Genomic DNA, 23,389 nt, shown 5'->3' with positions numbered 1-23,389 from the left:
TGTTTCAGGATGAACAAACTGTCTAGATTTGTGAAACTGCTAATTCAAACCAGACCAATGACACAAAAATTCCCAGTCGATCAAAAAATAATAATTTGCTACATTTTTTAAACCACGGACTGAACATGAGTTTATTCATTTATTGCTGTGTCTACAAATACTTTGGAAAGTACCACTATTAATAATAAAATCTCATTCCCAACGGTGAGCTTGCATTAAGGAGACCTACAGGGCACAGGTTTAATTTTAAAAATCTGCTACAAAGCAGACTGAACTAAAAGCTGCTCCTGAACATAAGAAATAGAAGCAGAAACAGGCCATTTGATCTCTCGAGTCTACTTTTCCATGCAATAAGATCATAGCTAATTTAGTGTGCCTTAACTGTACTTTTTGCCTCAAGTCCCTTGTGGATAAAGAATCTGTCCAATGGTCCTCTGAGCAAAGAATTTCTATTCCCACCACCGTGGACAACCTCACATTTTCTCGTATGATAGTTCACATACCAACACTTTGGCCGCTTGACGTATCTGGATGTATTGGCAGGATGAAATAACTGGAAATTTTATTATAACTTCAAATGCTTTACGTAATCTCAGCATTTTGTGGTATTATCTGCTAGGTGGCAGCTGTCGATCTTCTGGTGCCTGGAGTAGGAGAATTATGTGGTGGAAGCTTGAGGGAGGAGCGACTTGATCTACTGCAATCTCGCCTAAAAGAGTAAGCATTGATGTCAAAGTAGTACATCCACAAAAACAATGCCAGAAGTACATTTATGACTACTCGTTTTGTGAGTTTTCTACTTTATTTGTGACTCAGTCACATACATTCATTCATTTCAGTTGCTACTTAATGCACAACCTAAGAAAAAGCTTTCAATCCTGCTCAAGTTTGCTGACTGGAACATAAGATAGTTTTTTTTTTTACAATTCAAATATGACAAACAATATGTAAATCTACAGTAATACAATATTTACATTACCAACTTTAAAAACCAATAAAATGCAGGCATATGCACGATCTCAGATATGAACATCTTTTGTCTTTAGCTTTCTGTTGGATGTGAAACAAATTTCTTCACCATTGGGTTTAATCAAAACCTATGTCAATTGTGCTGCATCTTCTTTTACAGGAGGAGATGCTATTACAACTTACCCTTTTATTTCCTTTTCCTATTCCAGTTGTACCACTGGGGTCTGATGTATACACATTTAGAAATGTGTGAATTCCATTATTATAGGAGGTTGCTCTGGGGCACAACATGAAAGGGTAGAGGTAAACAGGACCTCAGTGATAGGAGACTTGATAGTTAGGGAGACAGACAGGAGATTCTGTGGCCGCAAACAGGAATTCAGAATGGTGTGTTGCTTCCCAAGTGCCAGGCTTCAGGATGTCTTGGAATGGCTGCAAAACGTTCTCAAGGGGGATGGTGAGCAGCCAAAAGTCATTGTGCACATTGGCACAAATGACCTAGGTTGAAATAAGGATGAGGTCCTGCGGAGTGATTATAGAGAGCTAGAAGAAAAATTAAAAACCAGGACTTCGACAATTGTAATCTCCGATTTCTTCAGTGCCACGTACTAATGAGGGTAAGAACAGGAGGATATAGCAGATGAATGCGTGGCTGAAGAATTGGTGCAAGGGGTAGGGATTCAAATTACTGGATCATTGGAATCTTTTCTGGGGCAGAAGTGACCTTTTTAAGAGGGACAGGTTGCACCTGAACTGCAGGGGACCAATATCCTGGCCGGCAGATTTGCTAGTGCTACAAGGGAGGGTTTAAACTAGATTGGGAGGGGGTTGAAATCCTCAACAACAGGGAAGCAAGTGCGAGGCTGGAAGGAGATACAGTCATCAGAAATAGCAAGGTGAAGATACAGGTCATACTGGAATATTACAGGGATCAAGGAATGCCTGTTGAATTAATTTGCATCTATTTCAATACAAGAGGGCTGACAGGTAAGGCCGATGAACTCAAGGCGTGGATAGGTACGTGGGACTGGGATATGATAGCTGTTACAGAAACATGGCTAAGGGAGGGACAAGACTGGCAGCTTAACATGCCAGGGTACAGGTGATTTAGGCAGTTCACAGGTGGTGGAAAGAGGGGACGGGGAGTTGCATTTTTGATTAAGCGGAATATCACAGCAATCGTCAGAGATGAAGTAACTGAGGGATCATCCAGTGAGGCTTTGTGGGTGGAGCTAAGAAATAAGAAGGGGATGGTGATGTTATTGGGATCGTACTACAGGCCCCCAAATACACAACAGGAATTAGAGGAACAAATATGTAGAGAGACTGGGGAGATTTGCAAGAGCAATAGGGTTGTCATAGTAGGGGATTTTAATTTTCCTAACATAGACTGGGACTGTCATAATGTTAAGGGCTTAGATGGGGTAGAATTCGTTAAATGTGATGAGGAAAGTTTCCTCAAGCAGTATATAGAGGGTCCCATTGGGGAAGGGGTAAACTCGACCTACTCTTGGGAAATAGGGCAGGAGAGGTGACTGAGGTGACAGTGGGAGAGCACTTTGCGACCAGTGACCACAGTTCTATTAATTTTAAAATAATTATGGAGAGGGACAAACTGGTCCATAGGTTCAAGTTATAAAATTGGGGCAAGGCAAATTTTGATGGAATTAGACAGGAGCTTGCAGGGGTTGATTGGAGCAGTTTGCAGGCAAATGTATAAAAGTGGATAAATCTCCTGGTCTGGACCAGATATATCCAAAAACCCTGCAAAATGGTAGAGAAGAAATTGCGAGCACCCTGGCTGATATAGTTGTATCATCATTAGGCATGGGTGAGGTCCCGGAAGACTGGAGGGTAGCGAACATTGTGCCTTTATTCAAGAAGGGCTGCAAAGAAAAGCCTGGGAATTATAGACCAGTAAGATGAACATTTGTTTTAGGTAAGTTACCTGAGAAGATTCTGAGGGTTTAAGATATACGTGCATTTGGAAAGACAGGGTTCGATAATGAGCATGGTTTCGTGCATGGGAAATCATGCCTCACAAATTTGTTTGAGTTCTTTGAAGTGGCCAGGAAAGTTGATGAGGGCAGGGAGGTAGACAAAGTCTATATCGACTACAGTAAGGCCTTTGATATAAGGTCCCACATGGTAGGCTGCTCTGGAAGGTTAGATCCCATGGAATCCAGGGCAAGCTGGCCAAATGGATACACAATTGGCTTGAGGTTAGGAAGCAGAGCATAATAGTGGAAGAATGCTTGTCGGACAGGAGGCCTGTGACTAGCGGTGTGCCTCAGGGGTCGGTGCTGGCCCCATTTGCTGTTTGTTATCTATATCAATGATTTGGATGAGAATGTACAAGGCATGATTAGTAAGTTTGCAGATGACATTAAAATAGATGGTATCGTGGACAGTGAGGAAAGTTATCAGAAATTGCAGCATGATCTTGATCAGCTGGGGAAGTGGGCCAAGAAATGGCAAATGGAGTTTATTATACATAAGTGTGAGGTGTTGCATTTAGAAAGTCAGCTCAAGGTAGGAGTTCCATGGTGAATGGTAGAGCCTTAAGGAGTATAGTGGAAGAGAGGGACCTTGGAGTTCAGATTCACGGTTCTCTGAAAGTGGAGTCACAGATAGACAGGGCAGTGAAGAAGGTTTTTAACACACTGGCTTTCATCAGTCAGGATGCTGAGTGTAGAAGTTGGGAAGTTATGTTGCAGTTGTACAGGATGCTGGTAAGGCTGCACTTGGAGTATTGTGTTCAGTTTTGGTCACCTTACTATAGGAAGGATGTTATTAAACTGGAAAGGGTGCAGAAGAAATTTATAAGGATGTTGCCAGGACTCAAGGGACTGAGTTAATAGGGAGAGGTTGGACAAGACAGTACATTTTTTCTTTAGAGCATAGGAGACTGAGCGGTGATTTTATAGAAGTGTATGAGATTGTGTGAGGCATGGAATAGGGTGAATGCACTCAGTCTTTTTCCAGGGTTGGGGAATCGAGGACTCCAGGGCATCAGTTTGAGGTAAGAGGGGAAAGAATACATGGGAACCTGAGGGGCAACCTTTTCACTCTGAGCTAGTATGCATATGGAATGAGCTGCCAGCAGAAGTGGTTGAGGCAGGTACATTAACAACATTTAAAAGGCATTTGGACAAATAATGGATAGGAAAGGTTTAGAAGAATATGGGCCAAGGGCAGGGAAATGGGGTTAGCGTGGATGGACATTTTGGTTGGCATGGACCAGTTTAGGCTGAAGGGCCTGTGTCAGTGCTGTCAGACTCTATGACACTAACGTACAAACGAGACTATAATGAGAGATGGTTGCATTTTCTTTTTTTGACATTTTATCAGTCTGAATTTAATGGAATGAAAATTTTGCCTCAAGTACTTGCAATGTGTTATCTGTATCTAACAATTAATTATAAAACAGAATGCAGTTGTACTCACCTGACATCTCCCACCCTGATTAGTTGGTTTAACTGTGCAGAATGTCTGTTGAATTTAACATGATATTCTCCTCTGGCTTTTAATTTTGATGTTCATCAATTTGAGTCAGCCAGAAAGGGTCACAGTTCTAGATTTACTTTTAGGAAATGAAGCAGTCCAAGTGAATGAAGTAGTAGTGGGTGGCCATTTTGGAGGTAGCGATCATGATACAGTTAATTTTAGCATAATTATAGAAAGGGACAAAGTTAGAATAGAAGTAAACGTTCTAAATTGGGGGAAGGCAAACTTTGAGATTGGGAGATGAACTGGTAAAAGTGGACTGGTTACACCTACTTGAAGGAAAAGGAAAATCGGTGGCAAATCGATCAGGGATTTAAGAGCAAGAATTTTATTGGGCAAGGTGTAGATATGTTCCCACAAAAAAATGGGCTGTCCAGAAGCTGGCAGAATAAGAGAAAAGAAGGAAAAATTACAATCTCTAAAAACAAAACACTTCTGGAAACTAAACGATTATAGAAAGGACAGGTGTGGAATGAGAAAGGCAATTGGGAAGAAAAGAGGATTAGAAAAGATATTGGTTGGTAAAGTTAAGGAACATCCAAAAAATCTTTTATCAGTACATTAAGAGCAAGAGGATAATGAAAGAATGGCCTGTGCCTTTCAGAGAATTACTGGGACTGGATCCTTCATGAGTATTTTGCCTTTGTGAGGACAAAGAAGAGGGGTGATGCACAAATTACAATTAAAAAAGAGAAGTGTGAAATGTTAGATGAAATAAGCATAATGAGAAGGGAAGTGCTTGAGGGATTGACCTCCTTGAATGTTGATGATTTGTATTCTAGGCATTTGAAAGAAGCCAGGAGAGAAATAACGGATGTTCTGAGGATTAATGTATCCAACCATGCACTCACTAGACAGAGCACTGATGGATCAAATGCATGTATTGGGGTTGTAGACTTGCTTGCCGAGCTGGTGGGTTTGGTTGCAGACATTTCGTCACCCTGCTCGGCAACATCAGTGCTCCTCCGGTGAAGCGTTGATGTTCTGTCCCACTTGTTATTTATATGACTCGCTTTGCGGAGGTGGTTGGTATTACTTTTGGTTCTGTTTCTCAGTGGTTTGTATATCGGGTCCAGTTCATTGTGTTTGTTGATGGAGTTCTGGTTGGAATGCCAGACCTCCAGGAATTCCCTGGCCTGTCTCTGTTGGCTCGTGCTATTATGGATGTGTTGCCCCAGTCGAATTTGTGTCCTTCTTTGTCCATGTGTATTGAGACCAGTGAGAATTGGGCGTGTCTCTTGGTGGCTAGTTTGGTGTTTTGTATTCTATTGTCAGTTTTCTTCCAGTTTGGCCAATATAATGTTTTTCACAGTCCGTGCATGGCATTTTATATATTACGTTAGTTTTATTGGTCGTGAGTATGAGATCCTTTACATTTGTCAGTAGCTGTCACAGGGTGGTTGTTGGTTTGTGGGCTACCCTGATACCTAGAGGTTTGAGTAGTCTCGTGGTCGACTCTGATGTACGGTAGGGTAACTAGTCTGACTGGCCATGTTGTGTCGTCTTGTTGCAGTCTGTCGCGGAGGTAACGGCAGATTGTGCTTTTTTTTGATATCGTGACAGACCACAACAAGAAGACACAACACAGCCAGACACACTAGTCACCCTACCGTACATCAGAGACGTATCAGAGGTGATCACAAGATTATTCAGACCCCAAGGTATCAGGGTAGCCCTCAAACCAACAACCATCCTGCAACAGCTACTGACAAACATAAAGGATCCCATATTCACGACCAATAATATATAAAATATATATTAAAATATATATAAAGTAATATATAAAATGCCATGCAAGGACTGTGAAAAACATTACACAAGCCAAACTGGAAGAAAACTAACAATAACGATACATGAACACCAACTAATCAGCAAGAGACATGACCTGTTCTCTCTGGTCTGAATACACACGGACAAAGAAGGTCATGAATTCAACTGTGACAACACATCCGTAATAGCTCAAGCCAAACAGAGACAGGCCAGGGAATTCCTAGAGGCCTGGCATTCCAACCCTGAACGCCATCAACAAACACATTGAACTGGACCTGATATACAAAGCACTGAAAAACAGAACCAGAAGTAATGCCAACCACCCTAGCAAACAGAGACATATAAATAACAAGCGGGACAGAACACCAACGCTTCACTGATGATTTTACCTAGCAGGGGGACGAAACGTCTGCAACCAAACACACCGGCTCAGCGAGCAAGCTTACAACTTCATCCACAACCCAAGCTACAAATCTTCTCAAAAACTTTATTGCATGTATTTAATGAACCCACAATGTTGTCAATTGACTGTGTAATGTTTTGAATGGTAAAATAATACTTTCAAGACAAAAATGTTCCTTAAAGCATTCACTAACTACCCTTGCATCCTAGTGCCATTTAAACAGGATCATCTACAAGCCACTTCTGTCGTAAGATTAAATCATCTTAGCCCTACAAAATTAAAAGTTGAAAGGATCCCTATTTTATCTGGAAATCAAAAGAACTGCAGATGCTGTAAATCAGAAGCAAGAAAAAAAGTTGCTGGAAAAGCTCAGCAGGTCTGGCAGCATCTGAAGAGAAAGGGTCACCGGACCCGAAACATTAACTCTGATTTCTCTTCACAGATGCTGCCAGACCTGCTGAGTTTTCCAGCAACTTTTGTTTTTGTCTCTATTTTATTTACCTGAGCAAGTGCTGGAATGTGAAAGAGAAATTCCTGATTGTGGATCAACATGGGGGCAGTCTTGTGTCTTGGAATTCTATTTCTTGATGAAGAGAAGGAAGACTGGAATAGAAGAAAACAGCACCAAGTGGTCCTTTTAACTGTGATAGTGACAGTAATGATTTCTATTGATGCAAGTTGATAGAAGACAGTAGTGGTGTTAGAGGACCATTGTTCATGAGGACTGTATTGAGCCAGCTATGAAAATATCATGAGAATTCTTTCAGAGCTTTATCAATGTCACGCACTTCTCTTGTCTGTTTTAGAGGTTTACAAATGGAATCATAGAGTCATACAGCACAGAAACAAACTCTTTGGTCCAATTCGTCAATGCTGACCAGGTTTCCTAAACAAAACTAGTCCCACTTAACTGCATTTGGCCCGTATTCCCTTAAATCTTTCCTGTTCATGTACCTGTCCGAGTGCCTTTTAAATGCTGTAACTGTACCTGCATCTACCACTTCCTCTGGCAGTTCATTCCATATATGTACCAACCTTTGTGTGGAAAATGTTGCCCCACGGATAGCCTTTTAAATCTTTACCCTCTCACCTTAAACCATGCCCTCTAGTTTTGAACCCCCTACCTTGGGAAAAGACCTGTGTCATTCACCTTCTCTATGCCTCTCATGATTTTACCAACAGGGGAGAAAAAGTCCTAGCCTACCTAGCTTCTCCTTATAAGTCAAACCCTCCAGTCTCAGTAACATGCTTGTAATTCTTTTCTACACCCTTTCTAATTTAATAATATCCTTCTCATAGCAATGAGACCAGAACTGTATGCAGTACTCTAAAAGTGGCCTCACCAGTGTCTTGTACAGCTGCAAAATGACATCCCAAGACCTGTACTCAACATTATGAACAATGAAGGAAAGCATGTCAAATGCCACCTTCACCGCCCTGTCTACCTGTGACGCCACTTCCAGGGAACAATGTACCTGAACCCTCGGTCTCTCTGTTTGACAACAGTTCTCAGGGCCCTACCATCAACTGTGTAAATCCTGCCCTGGTTTGCCTTACCAAAATGCAATACCTTGCATTTATCTAAATTAGACCCAATCTGCCTCTTTTTGGCCCATTGGCCCAGTTGATCAAGATCCCATTTAACTCTTAGATAACCTCCTTCACTGTCCACTGTACAACCAAATTTGGTATCATCACAAAAAGAACCTTGGTTAAGGCTGAAAGTACTAAATATTTTGGTGAAGAGAAAATATTTCAAAGTAACCAGTGCACATTTCAAGAAAGAAATCTGTGATGAATATGGTCTTTCAAAAAAACTTTGGCAAGTTCCTACAAGACCATAAGATTTAGGAGCATAATTAGGCTGTTTGGTCCATTGAGTCTGCTCTGCCATTCAGTCATGGCTGATATGTTCCTTAGCACCATTCTTCTGCCTTCTCCCCATTCTCCTGCCTTCTCCCTGTAACTCTTGATCCCCTTATTAATAAAGAATCTATCTATCTCTGTCTTAATGACTTGGCCTCCACAGTCTTCTACGGCAAAGAGTTCCACAGATTAACCACCATCTGAAGAAATTCCTCCCCTTCTCAGTTCTAGAGGGTCGTCGCTTTACTCTGAGGCCATGCCCTCGGATTCTTGTCCCTCCTACTAGTGGAAACATCACCTCCATGTCCACTGTATCCAGGCCTCTCAGTATTCCATAAGTTTCAATGATATCTCACCTCATCCTTCTAAAACTCTATCGAGTACAGATGCAGAGTCCTCAAGCGCTCCTCCAATGACAAGCCCTTCGTTGCTGGGATCATTCTTGTGTACATCCACTGGACCCCCACCAAGGCCAGCACATTCTTCGTAGAAATGAGGCCTGAAACTGCGCACAGTATTTCAAATGCAGACTAATCAGAGCCATGTACAGTCTCAGCAGTACATCCTGCTCTTATAGTCTAGCTCTCTCAAAATGAAAGCAGACATTGCCTTCCTAACTGTTAACTGAACCTGCATGTTAACCTTAGAGTCCTGAATTAGGACTCCTAAGTCCCTTTGTACTTCACATTTCCAAGGCTTTCCCCATTTAGAAAATAGTCAATGCCTCTATTCTTCCTATAAGTGCATAACCTCTCAATTTCCCACATTGTATTCCATCTGCTACTTCTTTGCCTATTCTCCTAGCCTGTTCATGACCTTCTGCAGCCTGTTCACTTTCTCAACACCACTTATCTCTCCACCTATCTTTGGGTCATCTGCAATCCTAGCAACAACGCCCTCAGTTCCTTCATCTGAATCATTAATGTATAACATGAGTAGCTTGTGGTCCCAACACTGTCCACTGTGGAACTACATTAGTCAGTGGCTACCATCCTGAAAAAGACCCCTTTAGCCCCCACACTCTGCCTTATGCCAGTCAGACAATCCGCCATCCTTGCCTGTACCTTGCCCTTAACACCATGGGCTCTTATATTAAAAGCTACCTGTGCAGCACCTTGTCAAAGACCTTCTGAAAATTCAAATCGATTATATTCACTAGCAGTCCTTTGTCTACCTTGTTCTTTACCTCTTCAAGAAATTCTATTAAAATTGTCAGGCATGACATCCCTTTAATGAAACCCTACTGATTTAGTCCTATTTTACTATATGCTTCCAAGTACTCTGCAATCTTGTACTCAAAACTGAACTCTAAATTCTTACCAAGAACTGATGTTGAGCTAGCCAGCCTATAATTGCCTATCATCTGCCTCCCTCCCTTAAATCAGTGTTGTTACATGAGCCATTTTCCAGTCCTCTGGGACCCTCCAGCAATTCCTGAAAAATCACCTCTAGTCCTTCCCCAGTCTCCACAGCTATCTCCTTCAGAACCCTGGGGCGTAGTCCAAGCAGTCTGGGTGATTTATCTACTTCATATCTTACAGCTTGCCCAGCACCTTGTCCTTTAGTGGCAGCCACGACAGTCACCTCTGCCCCCTGACTCTCTTGAAGTTCTGGTATACTACTGGTATCTCACACCATGAAGACTCTTGCACATTACCTATTAAGTACCCCCGCCATTTCTTTGTTCCCTTTTACTACCAGCAGTCCAAAGTCCACTCTTGTCTCTCTCTTACCTTTTTACATATCTAAAATCAGTCCCACTGTTTTTTTTTAACAGAAGTCTTGGAAAAGCCAGCAGTTGTGAAATTAAGGGTAAAGTAACAAAGATACAACGAATTATTAAAAGGCCTGAAACAACATATTCTCAGAATTTAGCAATCAGTGTAGCTTTGCCACTGCCATCAACATTGAGCTATAATTAGGAGTAAAGGACAGTTTGCATGTTTGGAAGTGGGCTGCAGTGTTCTACCAAATGTTGTTCTGGGACTGGCTCTGTTCACACTGTGCAGCAGAAGTTTGGATATAGGACTCGGGAGCTGTGTTCAAATGGTCGGTTAGATGCCACGTATGTCCTGTACACAAAAAGCAGGACAAATCCAATCCACCTATCAGTCTACTCGCAGTCATCAAAAAAATGATGGAAGGTGTCAACAACAGTGCTACTAAGCAGCACTTGCTTAGGGATAACCTGCTCACTGGTGCCTAGTTTGGGTTCTGTCAGTGCCACTCAGCATCTAACCTTGGTTCAAACCTTGGTTCAACCATAGGCAAAAGAGAACAATTCCAGAGGTGAGATGACAATAGCATTAAGGCTGCATTTGACCAAGTGTGGCATCAAGGAGCACCAGCAAAACTAGAATCAGTGGAAATCAGGGAAAGTGTTTTGCTGGACAGAGTAATACCTGACATAAAGGAAGTTGGTTGTGGTTGTTGGTGGTCAGTCATCTCCATTACAAGACATTTTTGCCGGAGTTCCTTAGGGTAGCATCCTGGGCCCAATCATCCTCCACTATTTTATCAATGACCTCTCCATCATAAAGTCAGCAGGCGGAACGTATGCTGATAATTACACAATGTTTATCACAATTCACAAGTCCTCAGATACTGAAGCAGTCCATATCCAAATACAGCAAAACTTGGATAATATCCAGGCTTGGGCTGAAAAGTGGCAAGTAACAATCACACCGCATAAATGCCAGGCGGTGACCATCTCCAATAGGACAGAATCTAGTTATCGTCCCTTGATATTTGGTGGTGGTACCATAATCCCTACCGTAAACATCATGGAGGTTAACGTTGACTGTACGCTGAACTGGACTAGTCATATAAACACAGTTGCTACAAGGGCATCTCAGAGGTTAGGAATCCTGCTGTGTGTCATTCCTGACTACCCAAAGCCTGTCCCCCATCTACAAGACACAAATAAGGAGTGTGTTGGCTTACTCCCCACTTGCCTGAATGGATGTAGCACTAACAACACTCAAGAGGCTTGATATCATCCAGGACAAAGCAACCAGTTTGATTGGCACCACATCCACAAAACTCCACTCCCTCCGTCACCAATGTTCAACAGCAGCAGTGTGTACCATCTACAAGATGTTCTGCAGAAATTCACCACAATTCCTTAGACATTATCTTTTAAACCAGCAACCACTTCCATCTGGAAGGTCAAGGACAACACATACAAAGGAACACCACCAGCTGAGGTTCCTCTCCAAGCCACTCATCATGCTGAGTTGGAAATATATTGTTTAGTATAATGGATCAAAATCATGGAACTCTCTCCCTAATGGTATTGTGGGTCTCCATACAGCACAAGCAACGGCAGTTTAAGAAAGCGGCTCACCACTACCATCTCAAAGGCAAGTAGAGATGGGCAATAAACATTGCCCCAGCTAGTGATGCCCATATTCCACAAACAAATTTAAACAAAAATCCCAGAAATTACTCGTGCCATTTGATATGATGTGCAGGTATCAAGGTAGACAAAATTTGAAGTTTTGATATTGTTCTGAGAGAAGAGGTAATAGGGTAATTTGGTCAAGGTGTTGACAATTATGACAGGCTTTGCTGAACTAAATTAAAACAAACTGCCAGCGCTAAAGCCATCTGTAATTGGTCACAGCCAGTGCGCAGAGAGATCTTTTCGAACAAGCTCACAAACGTGTAGAATGCATATTGGGGTGGTGATTGATGAAGCAAAAAGCACGCAATATTCGAGGAAGTTGGAAGGTGGTTGAAGGAACTGAAGATAAAAGAACGTAGGAACAGGACATTTTTATGAAATTTTGGCAACTGCTCTTGAACCTAAATCCGTGTATTTACGGGTGCTTCTGAATTGAAATTGTTATGTGAAGGTAAGTTATGATGTTTTAGAGTTTACCTCATTGCTTAATCAAATTTGAAATGCAATGTTTTCTCTTTTCTTTCGTGCAGCAGATCAGTCAGAATTTACATTGTTTGTATTTTCTTTTTTTTAAATCTTAGACTGCTACGTCTGTTCAGTTTTAATTTTGTTTTGCCTGGCTGTTCATTGAAATTACCAATTCTTGTGCTCTACGTTCCAGCTTTAAATTAAAGGCTAGATATTCTGGTGGGGGAGACAGCATTCTCTTGTGATTTTGATTGGAATCAGGGTCTGCAGTTATACGTGCAAACTAAATGATCAAGGTTTTAGCCTCCATGTAATTTCCCTATAAATTGTCCAATTGGGCTCACACTGGTGTGCATTGTCAAGTTTGAAGGTGTGCCTAAAGAGTTTCAGGAAGTTTTATTCAGGAAGTCCTCCTACATAGCAGAAGAGGTGAAGGTTCTTTTTGGGTTCCTAGAATATTCCAAAGTACTAAAGGACCAGAAATTGAAAGCCTCAAGAATACTAGCCCTTGATTGTATGCAGGGAATGTATTTGTATTTTTATTTTAATTGTCAGTTTTAGGACCTCGCATGTCTTCTCCACCCTGTTTCATCCCTGAGACAAAACCTTTTGTATCAGAACAAGTGTAGGTTTTCTGTCCGACATATTTAAATGGCACCATCCCTGGGGTTCAGAATGGTGACAGTGGCTCACCCCTTCCACAATCCGTTTGCTAATCTTTGATTGCATTTTTGACAGAGATCAATTTCAATCATTGTAAATTGTAAGTTGAAGCTGCATTGATCTGTGTAGTATTGTTTAAATTGCTGAAAGTAAATTACTGTTGCAAGTTTGAATACTTCTTACAGAACAGCTTTTAGTTAGTATTTCTGAGGTCAAACATTTGTAATTTGTAATGATAATTTACTGATTTATGTAGGTTATTTTTGCCTGGCTGGGATTTCAAATGTCTCAGGCAATAGCTTAATATCCCATAATCTCAATGAGCCTCAAAACTTTCCAGACCTGTTCGAAGCAATTATCTTTGTCTCATGCAGAGTTCGTCTGAAACTCACGAAAATGTTCCTTGTTGGGGATATTATGGAGCATTCAAGAGGGAAGATCTTTTATAAACAGAGGAAACTCTTTAAAATATGGGTCAAATTGTTGTATGTAATAGTTTTTATAAATGTCATTCTGCCTTATTTTACCTCCCCCTTTCCCTAAAGAAAATTATGATTAGAAGCTGGCCATTGTTTATTACATTAAATAGGCGATCTATTGCAATACTAAGCCATGCGGAAGAAAAGTTACAGAAACTTTCTCCTGTTTGTAGCTCAGTCATTGAGACAATGGGTTTGAGGTTGGGAAGAGGATGAATACAAGATTTTTTTGGTGATTTAAGCCAATTTCAGGACTTCACATAAGGCAGTGATAGAAAGAAAGTCAGCAATAAAGCAAAGTACAGGGATAAAAACCATAGATACAGATTACATACAGAGGACAAAGTATAATGAGTATAATGACTTAATTGTAAGTCCATTGTACTTGGCTAAGCCTAAATAGTCTGAGGGAAGAGATAAATCATCCTTGTCTAACTGTGTTTGTGTGGTCATGGGTTCCGGCAGGGTTTTGACATTGACTTGAATGCAACTTACTGGACGTGTTATTGAAAATCACTGCCTATGAAACTGCAAAAAACATTAGTCAACATGATCCTTGGAAGGCAAAAAATGGGAAGAGTGAAAAGACTGCAAGGTCTCAACAAAATATTTCCTAATTTTAGCCAATAGTTTGGATTTTTCGATCAGTTTTGCCTGTAGTAATGGAGAAATGCAAGCATTAAGAGTATGTCACTTGAAAATCCACCGTAAAGTTTAAGATCCTGCAAACATATCAACTGAAGGCATATTTGATTGCTAGTAAATAGTGGAAATAGTGGCATTGCTAGTACCACCCAGATTTATCTTCAGTGTGATTTAGATTGATCTCTGATTTTAGTCAGATGAATAAGGAGGTATTGGGATGGTTGGTTAGCCGCAGAAGGGGCAAGAAAATCTCGATGTAGATTGGCACTGTCCAAATGGAAAGAGGTCTTTTATGTTTTGGTGACAAGGAAGAACACTTGAAATGGAGGAAATAAAATTTCAATGATATCTTTAAGTTTTTGTGAAAGCCTAGAATAAAGTTTTGCAATATGATTCAATTTAATAGGCAAATGATTTATTCCTATTAAGGTGACTAATTTAACTGTTATTATGTTGCAGGCATGGACTAAAAGACACATACCATTGGTAAGCAAGTACAGTTTTTAAATTGAATACTCATTATACTTTGTCCTCTGTATGTAATCTGTATCTATGGTTTTTATCCCTGTACTTTGCTTTATTGCTGACTTTCTTTGTATCACTGCCTTGTGTGAAGTCCTGAAATTGGCTTAAATCTTCAGACTTTAATCACCAAAAAAATCTTGTATTCATCCTCTTCCCAACCTCAAACCCATTGTCTGTGGAAGTAAAGCTCTTCCATAACTAGATTAACTTGCTGTCAAATTCCAAACCCATTCCCCTTCAGCGTTTTTTAAAGTTCAGTTAGGATTTGGGTGATGCTGACTGGGCAGCATTTATTGCCTGTCCTTCATTGCCCTTGAGAAGGTACAGATGAACTGCAGCAGTCCATTTGATGTAGGTGCGCCTGCAGGGCTGTTAGGGAGGAAGTTCCATGAGTTCTGAATCCCCGATCCAGGAACACTGAAGGAACACTGATATTTCCTGGTGGTTTGGAGGGATACTCCAAGGTGTTGGTGTTCTCAAGTACAGAGTCGTAGAGTTGATACAGCACAGAAACAGGCCCTTCAGTCCAACCAGTCCATGCCAAACATAATCCCAAACTAAACTAGTCTCACCTGCCTACTCCTGGACCATATACCTCCAAACCTTTCTTATTCATGTACTTATCTAAGTGGGTTTTAAATGTTGTAATTGTGCCCGCATCCATCACTTCCTCAGGAAGTTCATTCCACATGCGAACTACCCTCTGTAAAAAAAAAAAAAAAAAAAAAAAGCCCCGATGTTCTTTTTAAATGTGCCCCCCAGTCTTGAAATCCCCCATCCTAGGGAAGAGACACCTACCATGAACCCTATCTATACACCTCACGATTTTATAAACTTCTGTAAGGTCAACTGTCAACCTCTTACGCTCCAATGAAAAATGTCCCAGCCTCTCTTTATGACTGAAATCTTCCAGACCCTGCAACATCCAGGTAAATCACTTCTGGACTTCCTCCAGTTTAATAATATCCTTCCTATAACTGGGCAACCCGAACTGGATGCAGTACTCCAAAAGAGTCCTGTACACCCTCAGCATGATGTCCCAACTCCTATACTCAAAGGACTGAGCAATGAAGGCAAGTGTGCTAAACGCTTTTTTAACCAACCTGTCTATATGTGACACAAACATCTAAGAATGATGCACCTGAACCCCTAGGTCCCTCTGCTCCACAACACTTCCCAAGAACCTACCCCTGTTTGTTGTACCAAAATGCAATACCTTGCATTTATCCAGATTGAACTCCATCTGCCATTTTTCAGCCCATTGACCCATTTCCCTTGTCCTTAATGCTCAACATGGAGGAGTGATGAATCATCAGCTGAGTGGGCAATAAATGATAATCCGCAGGATGTTTCCTGCCCATGTTTGACCTGATGCCATGAGACTTTGTTGTCTGGAGTCAACAGTGAGGACTCTCAGTGCAACTCCTTCCAACTGTATACCATCATGCCACACCTCTTCAAACAATGGTAACGGTGTTATCTAGGACATTGTACGTAAGGTATGATTCTGTGAGTATGACTGTCAGGCTGTTGTTTGACTAGTCCGTGAGAGAGAGCTCTCAATTTGGTCATGGTTTTAAAACAAATTGGGCCCCAGATGTCAGTTACAAGGGTAACAGGATTGAGATTTTTTTAATTCATTCAGGGGATAAGGGCATTGCTGGCTAGGGTAGGCTAGCATTTATTGCCCAGAGGGCAGTTAAGAGTCTGCTATGAGTCTGGAGTCACATGTAAACCAAACCAGCTAAGGATGGCAGCTTCCTTCCCAAAAGGACATCAGTAAATTAGATGGGTTTTTTTGACAATTGAAAATAGATTTATGGTCGTCATTGGACTCCTAATTCCAGAATTTTATTGAATTCAAATTCCACCATCTGCCATGGCAGGATTTGAAGCCAGGTCCTGAGAACATTACCCTGGTCTCTGGATTAACAGTCCAACAATAATACCACTAGGCCATCACCAGTGTTGTTTCCAGTGCCTATATTGATGGCAGGTGGTACATCCAACTTAATTCCTTTTTGAGACTTTTTAGCCCATAGATGTGAGTGAATGGCTTGCTAGGCCATTTTGTAGGATAGTTGAGAATCAACCACATTGCTGTGGGTTTGGAGTTGCATAGCGGTCAGACCAAGTAAGGATGGTAGATTTTCTTCCCTAAAGAGCTTTAGTGAACAAGATGGATTTTTACAAGAGTTGAGAATGGTTTCAATGTCATTTTAAGACTTTAATTCACGAATTTTTAAATTCAAATTTGACCTGCTGTAAAATGGGATTTGTACCTTAGTACCCAGAGCATTACCTGAGTCTCTGAATTACTAGTCCAGTGACAGTAACACAACATCATCAGCTCCCCCAAAGATCCAGCCATCACAACACCACTGAGATCTATGAAATTTAATATGTATTAAAATAACCTAATATATTTCATCCCTGTAAATTGCTCTCCATCTACCATCCATATTTTTCAATTCCGCTCTGTTGTAAACACCAAATCCTGCTCTTCTAAGTCAGAGGGTTGAAAACCCAGCAGCACCTAGTGCATAGCTGGTTCAGTAATTCACTTATAAATCTGGCTCAGCCATGTCAAGCATCACCATGCCTTGACCATCTCATTGAAATTATCCCACTATATCATGGAAGCACAGCCATCCTTTTCGTCAAAGGCATCTTTTCTCCATGACATTTCCCCCCACAAACCTATTTCCTCCATTCTCTACTTGTTAGTACCCTCACTGATTTTTAATTATTATTCTTTTATCAGTTTTGGTTTGGAGTTGGGAACTGGGAATTATGAGCTGGAAATGATTTGTGGGCTTTGGGACACCTTGTAGTCAAACGAGAAGAACAGGCCATACAAGCTTCATTTGACTATGAGGCCAGTTCTGGAGGTTAATTGAAGGTTGATTCTTGATTAAAACGATTCTGACAGTTATAGCAACCCCAGGAAGAAGTTTGTTATTAAACAGACAGCAGAAGTTGGCTATTAACAAAGTCAATCCTGAGAATTGGTTCCAGCAGGTCTGGAAGGGTTCCTAGGAGATAGCAAGGACTGCAGGTGCTGAAGTCAGAATCAATACAGTATGGAGCTGGAGGAAAACAGCAGGTCAGACAGCATCAGAGGAGCAGGAGAGTCGACGTTTCAGGTTGGGACCCTTCATCACCCTTCCTGTGTTAAAGTGGCTGCCAGTTCTTGAATGGTAATTGAAGCCTTGAGAAGAGATGATCAAAATCTCCGGGTGGAACCAGAATTGAGGTTTCTTTTGAAGTATGTTTTTTGAGAGATAAGCTTGGCTGCTGACAAAACAGCATAAATATTTGAAAGCTCCATGCCTAATCTGGCTACACCATTTTTTGGAAGTCCAAAAACCTAGAGATCACCCCACCAACCTCCGCATCCAACTTATCATTCTCCACCACTTCCGCGACCTACATTCCGACCCCACAACCAAAGATATATTTCCTTCCCCACCCCTATCTGCCTTTCATAGTGACCACTCTCTCCACAACTCACTCATCCACTCCACACTCCCCAGTAACCCCATCATCCCCGGCACCTTTCCCTGCAACCGCAGGAAGTGCTACAGCTGCCCGTACACCTCCCCCCTCACCTCCATTCAAGGCACAAAACAAACCTTCCATACCAAACAGGGGTTCACCTGTAGATCCGTTAACTTGGTCTACTGTATCCGCTGCTCCCAATATGGCCTCCTCTACATCGGTGAGACCAAGCATAGACTCGGAGACCGTTTCATAGAGTATCTGCGCTCTGTTCGCGATGAATGGCAACACCTTCCAGTTGCCAACCATTTTAACTCCCCCTCCCAGTGCATCATGTCCATCCTGGGCCGCCTCCAGTGTCACAATGACGCCACCCACAAACTGGAGGAGCAACACCCCATATTCCGCCTCAGGAGCCTACAGCCTGATGGCCTTAACATGGAATTCACCAGTTTTAAAATCTCCCCACCCCAGCCTCATCCCGTGTCCAAGCCTCCCTGTCATTCCCACCTCCTTGACCTGACACAACCTGTCCATCTCTCTACAACCTACCTGCCCCTCCCACTTCACTGATCAATCCCCACCACTCCCTACCTGCATTCACCTATCACCATCCCACCTACCTTCCCCAGCCCCACGCCTCCTCTCTCTCTTTACTTCCCAGCTCCCTTCCCCCTCCCCATTTCTAAATAAATGTGAAGAAGGGTCTCGACCCGAAACGTCAACTTTCCTACTCCTCTGATGCTGCCTGGCCTGCTGTGCTTCTCCAGCTCCGTACTGTTGTCTCTGACTCCAGCATCGGCAGTTCTTGCTATCTCTGAGTGAATTAGAAGTATTGCTACCTTTGCTTGGGTGAACTAAGATGGTAACCCTGATCAACGTTGCAGAAAAGCAACCAAAGAAACACATTTATGCCTGTGAAACGGCGCATCATGTTAAACCATTTGAATAATCTGGCCAGTTCTGTTATTTTCTTTTATTTATTTCTTAACTGTTTGTTTGTCTGTCTTTTGTGTGAATAGGACTGAAAGCAAATGTTTTGGGTTTAAAGCGTAGATATTAGTCAGATAACCTTGTTTAATTTTTCCGTTGATAAGATTACAAACAGTTAAGCCTTCTGTTTGAGATGCAAAACCGGTATCTGGAATTAATTATTCACCAGTTCTGGGATTGATTATTCAAAGTCTGGTTAGGAACCATTGAAGTAATTATTGGGGGCTTTCAGCAATTTAGTTTTACTATGTAGGGAATACAGAGGTACAATGGCTGATTTGGTTCAGCCATCTGTCTACATGTCAACACTACTCCAATACCAAATGAGTTTCTTCACCTCTAAGATTGAGACTATCTCACCAGCTACTCTACATTACCATTTCCTCTCCGCTTTCCATCTATTTTAGCTTTGACTCCTCCATCATTTTGCAATTTGTCCCCTGTCTGTCTTCCTGAACAGTCTAACCCCTTCCATGAGAGTGACTCAGTTCATTTAGTCCTTTTTCCAACTGAAGCCTTGGCCATGTTGGTTGTCATTATTAACGTATTCTTTGCCAAGTCACTATTCTTTGCTTTTTTTTTAAGGCCTTGGCAAAGCTCCAAACTTTTACCATTGAGTTCTTCTCCTTCCAAAACTTGCTTAGGTTGTTTACATAAAATTTGGTGCCTATCCAACTGTCCACTGAGATTCAGCCCTCCAAAATTATCCATTATCAAGATTGCTTATTTCTACTTTTGCATCAAGTGGTACGTTGTCCATTTGCTTCATCTATCTCCAATACCCCATCCTTGCCTGCACCCCCTGCCCAATAAAGCACTGAGATTGTTTTCTGATTCGGGTCAATAGTGATTGCGTAGCTCTGCAATAAACGCTTAACCCACTCATTGTACAGCCAGTAGCTAAAGGCACGAGGTAGACAATCATTTACATCACGGTTTTTGAGCTACAGTTTGATCATTGTCTTCAGTGACTTCATTCCTCCATGTCTCTGAGCTCATTCTGCCCTACACCTCTCAGATATCTGTGCTTATCTAATGTGGCTCTCTTGAGCATTCCTGATTTTAATTGCTCAACCATTGACGATAGTGTATTCAGCTCTCTTAGCCCTAAATTTTGGAATTCCATCAAGCCTCTCTTCTCTTTCTATACACTCTTGAAAACACAGCTACTTGACCAAGCTTTTGGCCATCTGTATTAATATAGCCTTTTGTGAGTTGGTGGTAGAGTTTGTTTTGTAGCCCCATGAGAGGGTCAATTAGTTCAGTTAGCTGAATGGTTGGTTTGCGATGTAGAATAAGGCCAGTAACATGTGTTCAATTCCCACATTGGTTGAGATTACCAGTAAGAACTTCCCTTCTCAACTTCTCTTACCTGAGGTATGGTGGCCCTCAGGTTAAACCACTACCAGTCGTCTCTCTCTAATGAGAGAGCAGCCCAATGGTTCTGAGGCTATGGCAACTTTACCAATGGCACCACTCTAAAGCACCTTGGGGAGTTTCATTGTGTTAAAGATCCTGTATACATATAGCTTGTTACATTAAATTCATTTTGTAGTGGTATCTACTAATACAGTCACATTATAAAAAGAACAGTTTAAACCAGAGTTAAATAAATAGACACCTAAATAACCTGTTGTAAGAATATAAATACCTAAAACAAAGCGTTTTCTGTATATTGTTGACATGAGCACAATCCATTAAATGCAATCTTAATTAATTTACAGTACACTACAGCTGAATTGAAAAATGTATATAATGTTTTTAAACCATCTCATCTCTTATAGGTATGAGGAACTTCGCCAGTTTGGATCAGTGCCACACGGAGGATTTGGATTGGGATTCGAGCGATATTTGCAGTGTATCTTGGGTGTTGAGAACATTAAAGATGTTATTCCATTTCCAAGGTTTTCTCACTCTTGCCTTTTGTAGACCTGAGAGGAACAAATCATGTTTTATGATTAAAGATTCTATTTCAAGGAAAACTGAGCCTTGCAAAACTGGCAAATAGAAAATATTTTCTCGGACTGTACAGTAGATTAGTCACTCCTCAAATATTTACATATGAAATTGATGTGAGTTGTAATGAGAAAGATGGTGGGTGACCATGTGGCAGTAGTTATTGTATTTGCTTCTGATAAATCTTTCCAGGATACTTTTTTTATGTAATTAAGAGGATATATTAGAGTACCATTCTTCAACCTTTCTTCAGGTTTGGTAAATACCTTTGGCTAACAAGAAAAATTAATTTCTATTTTTCTTTCAGTGAGATCTGTGATTAAGTACATGTATTGTGTAATTCGGATCTTACTGTACTGGAATAAATGGTAATTGCAATGAGTTTTGTTTAAACAAACCATTTGGGTATATCTTTTGATATTGAGTTTATTATGCTATTTATCATGTTTTTGGGTTTCATGTATTCACTTGTACCATGGTACTTTTATACATATCAGATTTATTGCCAATATAAAATAAGAGTGCAGGTAGTGCTTGAAGCAAATCGGTTTTTCATTCCAAGCAAGAATAATGGAAGCCTAGTGTTTATTGGATTAAGATTTATCATTTTGGAAATGACAGTCATGTATGATGGTGTATCAAGATGCTTCCAAGACACACACAGATGTCTGAGTTATGACAAGAATTGGTGGAAGTGACATAAAACATCATCCAAAGTATAATATTTGAAGAGGCTTTTCAAAGAAGGAGAAGGAACAAGATGAAGGAATAAACAGTCAGTGAATTGGGTTAAAGAAGGTTGCAGAGTCAAGAGCAACTGAGCATAAAGATTTTTAAAAGGGGACAGATTTGTGAAATTAAACACTTAAGAATAGGAAACTAATAAAAGTGATCAATGTTAGGAATTACATGGAAAGAGGATTTTGTGTCAAACAGGATTAAAGTGTAGATGGCTTTGGGTTCATGTACAAAGAGATTTGTCGACAAGGCTAGACAAATAGAACCTGGAATTCAGTTGGAATTAACACTGGAGGAAGAAGGATATTTAGGACCCAGTTGGCAAAGAATTATTACAAATCATGGATCCAAATAATGTGTTTGTAGTTTGATTTATATTTTGTTCCAACATTATGAAGTTATCAGCAGTATTATAAAAATGGATTTTCATGTTTTCTGCAACAATTTAAATCCACTGAAATTAGTATTTGAGATCACAGATTATTTCAGGATTACATTTACTAGTATACTGTTGGATAAATTTTGTTTAACAGCTGAGAGGATTAACTAAATGCTGTTCTTTTGCCTAGTCAAACTTTCAATAATTTGCATACTTAACTGAAATTACTTGTGTAATATGCAAACTACATGATTATAAGGTGGCATTGTTTACTCCCTACGTGAGCCAGGAGGTCCAACTGTGGATTAGGAAATCATTTGAATTGTTTAATTGTGACAAAACATGGTCAGGCAGACTTAAACTTCATATTCCATTTTATTCAATGAATTTTAAAGGTGACCAGATGGTTAATAAGATGTTGCTCCCCCTACTGTGCAATGTGTGATCAACATATGCAAAGCACATGATTCCAGATTACTTGATGTGTGCAAAATGAGTTGATCTTTTCAGGGTGACAATGAAAACATCTCTTTTGGTCTTAAACTTTTATTGGTCGAGGAGCAGGCAAATCAACTGGAGATGAGACACTGTCATTTTATATTTTAGCATTTCTGTAATGCATGTAACATGCATCAAATAAAATTTAATGTTTGAACAACATATATTTTATACAATTGAAAATTCAGTTGAAATTATTCAATTAAATGGCACTACATTATACTGGACAGAAAAGACTGGATTTCCCCAAATTTTTTCCACCACCGGGACTGGCTGATGATGTGACTTCCATCAGATTTCCCAAGCAAACCTTCATTAAAGATTCAAGGCAAGCTCCCTGAGCACTCCATCCCCTTAACTCTATAATTTTATGTATGATTGTGTTCTGTTCTAAGAGATGCACACAGCTGGCATCTTGTAAAGCGGAACTAGCTAGATCTTTACCCTCCCTCATGATGTATGAAGATTCTGGGTAGAAAGCTGCCACTAGCCTCTCCTCGCACACATCTAAAGTTTAGTGATAGAAAATGGTAAAGGACGACCATGTGGAGATCTCTGCAGAAATGGCATATTCTTGAGCAACAAAAAATCATTACATAGTAAAATAGCATATATATAATAGG

The 23,389-nt window shown here is 40.7% G+C and overlaps 1 protein-coding gene across 8 annotated transcripts in view; it reads left to right on the top strand.

Moving 5' to 3' along the window:
* The window catches only part of nars2 (asparaginyl-tRNA synthetase 2, mitochondrial), a 74,535-nt gene extending 51,607 nt beyond the window's left edge, over window positions 1–22,928 (top strand). For 6 of the 8 annotated variants that reach the window (XM_020530696.2, XM_048597818.1, XM_048597819.1 and 3 more), the window contains 3 exons: window positions 620–717; window positions 14,636–14,662; window positions 20,980–22,928. In XM_020530696.2, the coding sequence (XP_020386285.1) occupies window positions 620–717; window positions 14,636–14,662; window positions 20,980–21,124 (270 nt within the window). In that variant the 3' untranslated portion in view covers window positions 21,125–22,928. The remainder of the gene's footprint in view (window positions 1–619; window positions 718–14,635; window positions 14,663–20,979) is intronic. The other 2 variants (XM_048597817.1, XM_048597820.1) reach the window with 1 other exon arrangement.
* Window positions 22,929–23,389: the final 461 nt, after the last annotated feature.

This window comes from Rhincodon typus, chromosome 6 (assembly GCF_021869965.1).
Source record: "Rhincodon typus isolate 14 chromosome 6, sRhiTyp1.1, whole genome shotgun sequence".
In the NCBI taxonomy this organism is placed as follows: Eukaryota; Metazoa; Chordata; class Chondrichthyes; order Orectolobiformes; family Rhincodontidae; genus Rhincodon; species Rhincodon typus.
The sequence above is the reverse complement of the archived record's forward strand: the minus strand, read 5'-3'. Positions and strand labels throughout refer to the sequence as shown.